The sequence below is a fragment of the Gouania willdenowi genome, chromosome 21 (assembly GCF_900634775.1).
Source record: "Gouania willdenowi chromosome 21, fGouWil2.1, whole genome shotgun sequence".
Taxonomy (NCBI): domain Eukaryota; kingdom Metazoa; phylum Chordata; class Actinopteri; order Blenniiformes; family Gobiesocidae; genus Gouania; species Gouania willdenowi.
The window spans coordinates 13,494,247-13,505,912 of record NC_041064.1 but is presented as its reverse complement, the minus strand read 5'-3'; the positions used below and the strand labels follow the sequence as shown (position 1 = coordinate 13,505,912).

General features: G+C 35.4%; 2 protein-coding genes across 2 annotated transcripts; both read right to left on the bottom strand.

The window, feature by feature from the left end:
• Positions 1-1,130: 1,130 nt before the first annotated feature.
• On the bottom strand, positions 1,131-3,687 carry hoxd10a (homeobox D10a). The gene is made up of 2 exons (XM_028436362.1): positions 2,762-3,687; positions 1,131-1,675 (listed from the first exon to the last, which is right to left on the bottom strand). The coding sequence occupies exons 1-2, from the start codon at positions 3,543-3,545 to the stop codon at positions 1,401-1,403; spliced, it is 1,059 nt and encodes a 352-aa protein (XP_028292163.1). The 5' UTR covers positions 3,546-3,687; the 3' UTR covers positions 1,131-1,400.
• Positions 3,688-7,660: 3,973 nt separating this feature from the next.
• Positions 7,661-9,512, bottom strand: hoxd11a (homeobox D11a). Its single transcript, XM_028436556.1, has 2 exons — positions 8,894-9,512; positions 7,661-7,896 (listed from the first exon to the last, which is right to left on the bottom strand). Exons 1-2 carry the CDS (start codon positions 9,510-9,512, stop codon positions 7,661-7,663), a joined length of 855 nt encoding a protein of 284 aa, XP_028292357.1.
• Positions 9,513-11,666: the final 2,154 nt, after the last annotated feature.

Below are 11,666 nucleotides of genomic sequence, written 5' to 3'. Positions count from 1 at the left end.
GGTTAAATCCCATTTGACTTTAATCTTTTAAGAAATATAGCCTTAAGGAAAACTACACGAGGTTTTGACAAAACGTTGTAAACCAATTTTCTTGTTATTTAGGATGAATCTGCTACATTTATCTATTTAAAAAAGAAAATAATCATATTAGACCAATTTTTAATTGAATAAATGTAAATATTTTAAAAAGCACTCTGAAATAAATGCTTAGTCACAAAAACGTACAATCCAAACTATTTAAGTACAAATACAATACTCCAATGGAATTGTATTTTTAATCAATTAATCAAATTACTTTTCAATATACACACTACTTCGACACGTAATGTGATTTTATAATTTTAGACACTTTTTATTTCACGTCAATCATAATTCCTGCGTATCCCATGCACAAATACGCACATTTAGTATTATTATTTTTACACTTTCAAGCTTATTACGCACTTATTAATCCATACCGTAGTATTACGTTACTTTTTAAATGAATGTTGTTTTTTTTATGTTGTTTTTATTCTTATACTGAACTCGTGAAAAAAGGATTACTTGTGTTATATTTGTTTTTGTCCAAATATGATGCTTTAAATGCAAACCACGAGTGAATAATTGTCTTTGATTCAAAGCCTTTTTTTTTTGTTTATTTTTTTGTAAATAAATAAAATGTATTTTTTTAAAATACACTGCTCCTCATTAGACAAACAAACACACGAACTGAAATTTCCTGAATTTTGACAATATAAAAGAGCATTTGCACACAAATAAAAAGCTTTAATAACAATATCCTTTATGCAACACAAACACTAAAAAAAGAATAAAAATAAAAATAATACAATCTAAACAGAGTGGTTTTAAACTCGCACTGGACTTTTATTGCTTTATAAAATCCCGTTTTGAACAATGTTGCTTTGCAGTAATTTAGAAAAACAAAAAACACAGTTAGCGACATGTCTTGTCTACAGTACAACAGATGTAACGTCTTTGTGTATATATTTATTTCGATACATGCTACATACATGCAATGGATTCACAGAATAACATGGCTTTTCGCCACTTTAAAGCTCACAAAACTCTATATTATCTACATTTCTACTGAGCAGATGGCCTGCTGCACTCACTGTAAAGCAAACTTTATACATCAAACAAATGTGCTTTTTTTTTTTTTTTTTTTCGCCTGAAATGCAGCTATTTTTTCTATTTTACAGCTATGTGAATTTTCGTGATCTTTTACCAATAATTTAAGACCAAAAACGTTTTACCCTGTGATGAAACAAATATGGGATACAACAACGCACGAACACGTACATGCTTCTATAAGATAAATGTACATGTGTCACAGTTTTGTTCAGATATCCATGTCTAATGGCACCAAAGCACCAAACTGTATGAGTGATGGCATTCAAAGCTCACGAAAAGGTGAGGTTTGAGGTCAGTTCACGAATGCGGTTTTCCCTGTTCATTTTCTTCAGCTTCATCCTGCGGTTTTGAAACCAGATCTTGACCTGCCTGTCGGTCAGGTTGATGCTCCTGCTGATCTCTAGGCGGCGCTCTCTGGTCAGGTACATATTGAACAGAAACTCCTTTTCCAACTCCAAGGTCTGGTGCTTGGTGTATGGGCATCTTTTCTTTCTGCCACTTTTCGCTGTTAGCCAGTTGTTTGTCAGCGAGTCGTTCTTCGATTCTGCAAAGATTCAAATCAGAGACATGAATATAAAGAACACCAGAAACTTCAAATCAATCCATGAATCATCTGCTAAAAAAAAAAGAAAAAAAAAAACAACATAATAATATACAATGTAGCCCTATGAGTGAAATTTGTCCCTGAAGTTAACCTATCCTGTTGAGAAATAATATACAATAATAATAATCTGTAACCACACAAGAAAACATCTTATATATCACTTTTTTTTATTATTATTATTGTTTATTTTTTTTGCATTATTTAATTAATTAGCCGACTGACAATTTTTAGTGAGGAACAAATCTCTGTTTTTGGAAAAACAAATCTACCCCTCTGTTTTTCAATTTTTATTCGCGTACTCTTATGACAATTTGTGTACCCCTGGGGGTATCCGTACCCCACTTTGGGAACCTATAGGCAGCTGATGCATGTCAAATATGACTATTGAATTGAATTGAACAATTAGAACACGCGCCATTTCTAATAAACATTCAAATTACCTCAAACCCAGAAGTTATTTCAAGTGAAATAGACAAAGTTTAATACATATATAGACAGACACAAAAAAAAAGTTTTTCTTTAAAGGAAAAAAAAAAAAAGAAAAAGCATTTGAATCAAACCAACTTGCTATAATCAAGAACATTAATTTATATTACACTTATATTGAAATGAGTTTAAAACAAAAACTGTTGTGCACCCACTGCACCATTTCACAAAGGCTGCATCAACTTACCACAAAAATGGAGACCAGATGTTTGACACATTATTGCGTCTTCTTTTCATTCCCTCCACCAAAATAAAGCAACAGACTGAGTAAGAAACATTCTCATATTCTCACCGAATTAAACACGAGCAAATCAAATAAAAAGGGTGAAGCTTGCACTAGCAGCAGCAGCAGCAGCAGCGTGTTGCATGGTAAAACCATTGACTGCTCGCCTATTACTGCAACCTGAGAAAGACTCTCATTAAACATTACGACTTTAGGGTTGTTTGTGTTTTATACTTGGCTTTTTATTATGCTGGAGCCTTTTCAGCACAGCCCCAATGCGATAAAAAAGCCTTTCATTGTAGCCAATAATAACCCACCTTTCCCTTCCTTGTGGGGCAGCAGCTCAGGACTGGACACAGGAGAAGCTTCTGTGCACACTTTCTCTGCCATGCCACACTTAGGCTCCGGGCTGTCTGCTGCTGCTGCTGCTGCTGCTGCTGCTGCTGGGATCGGGCTTCTCCTGGTTTCTGGGTGCTCTGGGGCGTCGTCTGGTTTCTTCTCCACCTCTGGGAAGTTGGAGGACGCAGTTGCAGGCTTTGGTGTGACCCGGCTGAGCTGCATCAGGGTCGGGTTTGGACTCGGCGGGTCATGGCAGTAGTTGTCCTGGTGCTTCCCGTTGGCATTATAAGTTTGGCTCAGTCTGAAATAGCCCGGAACTGGGATCTCCGGACCATCTGGACCAGATTCAGGAATGATGTTAGAATATGCATCTGAGGAGCTGACTTTGTGGACTCTCTTATCGGTGTACATGCAGCAGTTACTCTCTTCCTTTATGCTCTGTGAAAATGTACAATTTGACATCTGGTGATTAGGCGGATCTATTCTGCAAGGTCGGCTCGGGTCGGTCCAGTTTTCTATTTGAGGTAAATACGAGTGGACATTAATGCCCATATTTTGGTGGTTGACATCCCCAGCTCTTTTGCCAAACGACGGCACGAGTCCACAGGTTTGCATTCCGTAAGTTCCCATTTCTGAGCCGGGCGGCATGCTGTACATGTTGCTGTTGGAATAAAAGCTGTCCGTCCTGCACGCACCGATCAGAGAATCTACTAAAAACGTGTTTGCCGCAGACGAGCCAGCAGCAGAACCAGGAAAGGACATTTTTTTTTTTTAGGGGCTTAAGTTCTTTAGAGGAGAGAGATGTCCTTTGTAAGATGACATATCTAGGAAAAACAATCTGTAAGTCAGGATGCCTCCGGACCACATGACAAACCCACCAATGAGATTTGAAAATGGCCTTGAGACGCAGCCTCCTCTCCCCCCCTGCACGCGCGCCTGCTGCGGATAGACTCGTGGTCAACAGCGACACCTACGACACGGACTTGAAAATGATTTTGCTAAAAGTCGCGTAGGCGGAGGAACATCGCGGGATTTCATGGCTGATTGATTTAAAAAAATGGGTGAAAAAAGAAAAAAAGGACCGATGTCCAAAAAATGTCCCAATGCCATCAGAACTACTTCACCGTGGTCATGATCCAAACTAGTTCACACTTGTATTAAATAAAAATAAAAATAAAAAATCACCTGACATATGATATTGTGCTCAATTTCAATCTCTCTCTCTCTCTCTGTATGTGTGTGTGTGTGTGTGTGTGTGTGTGTGTGTGTGTGTGTGTGTGTGTGTGTGTGTGTGTGTGTGTGTGTGTGTGTGTGTGTGTGTGTGTGTGTGTGTATTTTAAAGTGAAACACAGCAGCCGCATAATGCATTAAAACATGTAACCCCGCCATAATCAATAGATTTGCTAATTATTTATTTTTGTTTTCATTTTTAAAAAAAAAAAAAAAAAAAACTCCTCTCCACTATTTAAAAGCACTAACAAAAATATTTGCCTGGAATTTCCTCTTTTCCTTTGAACGTATTTTTTATTTTATTTTTTAAGGAAAGTTAACTAACTAACTAATGAATAATTATAATTTCACAAATACATTTCGAAAGAGTTTTCTCAAAAACAATGTGGTGCCGCAAATATTGATTAGAATTAATTAACGTATATATTAGTACAAATTGTGTTTTTAGAATAAAATTATATTGTACACAAGGAAATTAAAAGACAACTCTTGTGTGCAAGATACAGAGAAAATAAAAAGGTAGATCAGTGTATTTGCAAGGGGAGCCACTAAGACGATAAATAAACAATGAGAACAAGGATATTTATTTTTATTAAATATAAATATTAAATCATGAAGACATGAAGCAATTCTAAATTTTAAATCATTTACATTTTCCTTGTTGTTTTCATAATAAAGCCACGTTATTATTATTATTATTATTATTATTATTATTATTATTATACATGTGTTTAAAATAACATTTTTATACTATCTTGTAATTGCGGGCAGAGTCCGTAGATTATTGGCTGCTATCATTAAACTGTTTTACATAATTCTAGCGAATTTTTATAGGTATTCAAAATAGAGACAAATAATTGTAAATACGAAAAAGGCCACAAATAGTTTAAAGAAGGCCCCGAAAATGATAACGAAAACAACGCATGCATGAATATAAATAAAAAGAAGGAAAAGGATGTGAAGACATCCGCGATTTTGATTTGGCAAACTGACAAAGACCGTTTCCTGTGAGTGTGATCAGCCACGCGACGACTTTATTTTTTTCTTCAACGCTATTTATACGAGGCTGTAAATACACACGCAAATGAATGCGTAAATACATAATGTAAATCATCGCACGGGCACAGGAAAAAATCCTATATACTAAAATATTCAAAGACGACATCAGACTCAAATAACATTTTTTTTAAAACATCTTTTTAATAATAGCATATATGCGCAAAGGTAATTGGAATTATTTAATATACCATGATAACAAATATTTTAATGTAGGGAGTATATTGTTTAGATAAAATCAACAATTCATACATACATATACATACAAACAAAACATATACAACACTTGCCTGGTAGTGAATAATTTCAAAAAAAAAAAAAAAAAAAACTGGTCCGTTGATACACGTTAAATGTAATGATCGAACTTGCAAATATGTATACTTTTTTTCCCTTTTTTTTTTTCTTTTTTTTTTTTAATAAAATGTGGTGATTCGTTCATGTCCACAATCAAAACACAAAACAAATACATAACAAGTTTCAAATTGTGACGTTTTTGTGTGTGTGTGTGTGTGTGTGTGTGGAAAACAGACAGATGATCTGGCAACGACAACTTTATGATAATTAGCTATAAAAAAAAATAAATAAAAAATCAGACAAAAATCAAACATATATACCAACACCACAATGCTTGAAATCCCATTGAGGAAAAATGTCACTGCTTTAGGATACTAAAATTTGGATTTTACAAATACAAAAAACAAAAATGTTGACTGTAATGAAGGGAAATCACAAAATTGCGTTTCAAAAATAATGTGAAATAACACTAACACTGATACAGAAGAAGGAACGGGCGAACATAAAAAAAAAGCATGCTTATAAATGAGCAGGGGTCGCAGTTTTAATCGAGAATGAAGCTGCCGCAGGCTTCTCTCTTAAACCTTTTGATATAAATAAGAAAGTCATCAAAAGGACGTTTTTGGGTGTGTAATTTAATCTACCATAATTAGTAATAATTAGAGTAAAAGTTAAAGTGAAGAACACGCTGTGTGGTGAAATGATTATTCTCCCAGAGGCAGACTGTGAGTGGGTGTTAAATTGGCTGAACTGTGCGTTTTCCACCTGCACTGAAAGTGTGCCCTCATGTGGATACATGGAGAATCAGACTGAAATACCCTACACAGTTGGTAACGCAATTTCACTGCAGGACGTACGTGACAAGCCAAATAAAAGCTTAATGAAACCTTACATTTCCAACTGCCTTTCTGGGAAATAACTGCAGGTATGATCCACCACATATGAAAGCAGCATGAATCCCTCTGCAAACTTAATTTTCCCTAAAAGAAGAACAAACAAAGGCTATTGTTATACTGCTGACAACTAATAACCTACTGCGTCACATGAATTATCAGTAAAATGATTGTTTTTTTTTTTTGTTCTTGTTTTTTTTTTTTGTCTGCAGTTGGTGAGTTTATTTAGTTTGCCACCCCTGTTGCTAAAACCCAAAATAACAGATTAAAAAAAAAACACCACACTGGGAAAGAGCGCGCATTAAGACATTACATGACTTGCAAAGACAGCTTTGGGGTGGATTTAAACTAATGAAGCAGGAAAAGGGGCACATTCAGGAGACACTTCCCATCACATCAAATTCAAAGAAGATTAAGAAACCAACTCAACTACTGCGTCTCGATGCTATTTATAGGAAACAAACTTGTGGGGAAGAAGAAGAAGAAAAAAAAACATACTCATCCATGCCTGATGATGGTTTCCCAGTTAGAATATAGTCCAAGACCTTAATTTAATCAGCATCACAAATATCCCAGTGTGTGAAAATAAGATAAGCAGTGATTTTTTTTGAGTCAAATCTGCTGAATTGTCCCGAGTTCTTCTTGCCTGGAGTTAAAAAACTGCTTTAAGACAGGAAGGAGAATCGGTACTCATGTGGTCTGGGGGTTGGGACAACAAAGTCCAATAGCCCCCTATTTAGACATTTACTGCTACTTTTATTATACTGTCTAGACGGTTCAAGGTTTAGTAAACAATCCAGTTTTTCAAAGCAAAGGAAATAACGGGACCATACAAGTCTGCAAAGGACCAGATACTTTCACTACAAAGTCAAGACAAAGTCAAGCCTGTTTATAGGGTCTTATTGGTGATATTTGATCTCCCCCAGAACAGTATAAGCAGCATGTAACATAGCTGCTTTATTATTATTATTATTATTATTATTATTAATGTTATTATTATTAATTTCACACCACAACATAAAGCACATGCGCCTTGCAAATGTATACATACACATGGAAGATGTCTACATATATTTTATATAAATAGATTTAAAGCACAGCTCGAAAATGTACTGATATATTCATTGGCAATCAAATGGGGATACAAATAAATATAATTATTACTGTAGAATAATGGCACTGCAGATTTCTATACCAAGTTTTGTAAAAAAAAAAAAAAAAAAAAAAAATGAAAGATATATATATATGTGTGAAGTCACTTTTTTAATTGTGTGTGTGTGTGTGTGTGTGTGTGTGTGTGTGTGTGTGTGTGTGTGTGTGTGTGTGTGTGTGTGTGTGTGTGTGTGTGTGTGTGTGTGTGTGTGCGTGCGTGCGCGAGCGCAACCACATAGGTCAGGTATATCATCAGAATAAAGGATTCCCAGTGAAATACTGCAGACGATCACGGTTCAGTTTTTTCTCTTTCATTCTTCTGTTCTGAAACCAGATCTTCACCTGGCGGTCGGTCAGGTTTAGCATCCGGGACAACTGCAGACGTTTCTCTTTGTTAATGTACACGTTAAAGAAAAACTCTCGTTCAAGTTCTCGGATCTGGTATTTGGAGTAAGGACACCTTTTCTTCCTGGACTTGGTGGATGAACCTGCAGAGAAAGAACCAAAGGAGATGAATTTCTATAAAGGAAAAGAGCAAGTTACATAAATGTTGTGCTGGTTAAGTGAATGGTGGGTATATATTTAATTAATTGAATAAATATAAATGTAAATATTTAGTTGAAAGTGTACACACACACACACACACACGCGCACACACACACACACACACACACGCACACAATATTGCATCATGTTTGCTATACTTTCCATTTAATTTAAAACACTGCTCAGATTAAATTCGTATACAATAAATGTAAATATGAGATTGTATAGATTTATTTATTTACACTATTTATTTGCCATACGCAAAGCTGTGATTACAAAAATTATATTATTTGTGTGTTTTTGTTGTGGGTTTGGTTTGTTTTTCTGTTATTTGGTTTCATTCTGTATTTTGTTTGTTGCCATCTTGTAGTATTATTTTGGGTTATTTATGTGTATTTTTTTCCCCTCATTTTATGTATTTTCGTCGTTATTTTCATATTTATATTGTCCTTTTGTGTATTGTGCTGTCGTTTCTGTGTTTTTCCTCTTTTTTTTTTAGTTATTTTGTGAAAAAGAGAACATATTGAAATTGAAATTATAATTTCTGTATTATAGAAATTATAAGACAGATAATACAAATTATATAATACAAGCTTGTATTATAATCTCGTATTATTTTAGCACGCACTACAGCATTTTTTAAAACCAAATCTGAGAAGCCAGTTTTTAAATATATGTTTTTACTAACGTCCAAGAACTTTAACTCCATATGATTTTTTTTTTACATGAGCACATTCAAGCCTTTTACTGGTTACCTGACATGTTTCCCCCATTGTAAATACCTTTACAACCGTAAAGGAGATCTTATTGGGATATAAAATCTTTTGCATGCATATAAAAGGACACATAACCCTGGACGATGGACATGCACGGTGCAGTCTGCTACAGGTTGATTTATTTCTTTGCACTTCTTCTTCTCATTTGCACAATTATACTTACTCTGAGGGTTGATCTTTTCCCCGCAGTTGGAGGACACGTCCTCATCCACGTCCTCCTCGGTCGGATCAGCTGCTTTGTGCTGCTCCAGTTTGGTTAAAGCCTGGTTGTTGCTGGGAGCACTTGCAGACTCTGTCTTTTGTTTGGACACCTCTGCGTTATTGGCTTTCTCTGCGTTATTAGGTGGTGTGTCAAAGAACTGGTCGAAGCCCTGCGGTAGAACCCCATTCCGACCGGCACCGGTGAAAAAACTGCACGGCGAGCTGGTTCCGCCGGGGTGGCCGTACAAACCCTCGTTCTTGAATCTCACATCCGCCCTGGTGCTGGAGCTGCTGGAGGACTGGATCAAGTCCCGGTGCATGAGCTCGTCCGTGGAGTAGAAAGACGCATAGTTGCCCCTGTAGTGCCATTTGGGATGGTCCAGTCCGTAATCCCTGAATGCGACCTCTCGAACAGGTTGGACTTGGCCGATGTTGGGTGAATAGGGGAAATTAACCTGACACGAAGTGGTTTGCGGTAAAAAGGAGGAGACTGATGTAAAATCAGGGGTCGAAACGTAATAAGTGCAGCTCGGTAGGAACATATTTGACGCTGCACAGGCGCGATCATCGTATTCCGTCATTATGTCCAGCTCTGGTTCCCTTTGCCCTGCCTCAGAGGGAAGGCATTAGCATTAGCAGCTCCACTCTGTGCAACTTTGTCCATGTATAGCATCACAGGCGTGTGCAGGGAGGGAAAGAAGAAGAAGAAGAAGAAACAAGAAAAAAAGAAAAACACACCACGGAGGCAGACCTGCAATACATCTTGATCGATTCTTGGGGATAATTGTGTCATGTGATCCAGCTAAGAAATTACCATACATCAATATCAGTCATTAAAAACTGTCCGGTGAAACTCATGTGAGCGCATGCACGAGCCTCCATTGGCTCCCTGGATGCAGAGGGAAGTCCTCTACAGGCTATACTTTGCCCAACAGCACTAGGAAAACCGGAATTTGTGAAGCATCCATGGAATATTTAATTGAACGTTGTGCACAACATGATCGTGTAATGATATGTAACGCAGTGAGTGTTGGTATGGCAACAGTTTAGAATGATTAAAGCTGGCTCAATGCAATAATTAGAGGCTCGATGAGGGGAAAAAATTGGCCGCATTGACTATATATATATATATATATATATATATATATATATATATATATATATATATATATATATATATATATATATATATATATATATATATGTACTGCACATCATGCTGCACGATTACACCTGAAGCCCTGTAAGAAAAGTGAGTTTTATGCAAATACATGTTGGGGACTCAAAGCGTATAATCACCGTGCTTCATGGCTGGGGCACAATTAACACACGCACAAACTCATTGGTGGAAATAAACTGCAGGGCCTGCATCAGTGCAACACATAAATTGCACAAATCAGCTCACATTCACAGCGCTACAGAGATTATTGTACATTTGTGCTGTAATATTCCTCATTATAGGTGCTTTTAAATCCTAAATGTATAGTGAAATGTAGATATTTTTCATTATGCATTTAGAAAAACAGCCAAATAACACATGAAGGCTATACTGTGTCTTATTTGGCTGTTTTGTATATATTTATATATATATAGATATATATATATGTGTGTGTGTGTGTGTGTGTGTAGTTGTGCCTGCACTGCCAAGTCCAAAACAACAAAAACCGCATGGCTTTGACCGTCCTCGGTCTAGTTGATGTCCATCTGACAACGACGCCGCAGCCAAATCATTTTATTACGAAAAAAGCTACTTTGTGTTTTGTCTCTTCCTAGGATATAAAAACAAAGTCAAATAGTGCCGTACCAACGCCCCGCATACACACACACTTAAACTACTGTTTTTTCCCCGTGCCATTATAGGTTTGCAAAAAGTTCTAATAATAATAAAGCAAACACACACAAAAAAAAATCGGTTTTTTTTCTCCTTTTGCTTGAGAATAACGCCAATATGATCTCAGTTATTATGTATACTGAACAGACGACATTCACATTTGATTAAAAAAAAATTTTTTTTTAAGTGATTTCAACGTTTCACCTTATATTTTGGTTTTATTTTAAAATGCAGATTAATTCCCACGAGGCTACAGGGATGTAGTTCCCTAAATTCGAAGCCTTAAACAATTAAAAGTATACATATTTATTATTATTTTATTTAGATTGCATTGTTATTCATAAAAAAAATGTATGATGAAATAGATTTTATAGCACTTATAACTTCATTGTGCAATTGTGCTTTATTCTGTCTGTCAATTGTTACTATGTGCTCTCCTTTTTTCTTTTCTTTTTTTTTTTTTTTTTTTTTTGTTGTTTTTTTAACCTTGTATCTACCTCGTTTTTTCTTGTTTACCAGGAACTGCAGATGTAAATGAGCTATTTGCTAACTGTGGTGCAGTTGACAATTGCACATGGTCACTGTTAAATAAACAATAAATGAAATAAATTTAAAAAAAATCTAAAATAGTGCACAAAAATATAATTTGGAAAAAATGAAAAAGTAAAATGTGTGAAAAATGTTGTTATTATTATTATTATTATTATTATTATTATTATTATTATTATTATTATTATTATTATTATTATTATTATTATAGTCTTTTTGAAAGAGTGATTGCTAGACGAAAATATTTCCAAAAATACAAAACTACCGTTTTTTCTATACGCACTACATTGACTATATCAGATGACTGTAAATTGTAGAATAATAACATCGAATATGTTCACATTCAATAGATGAT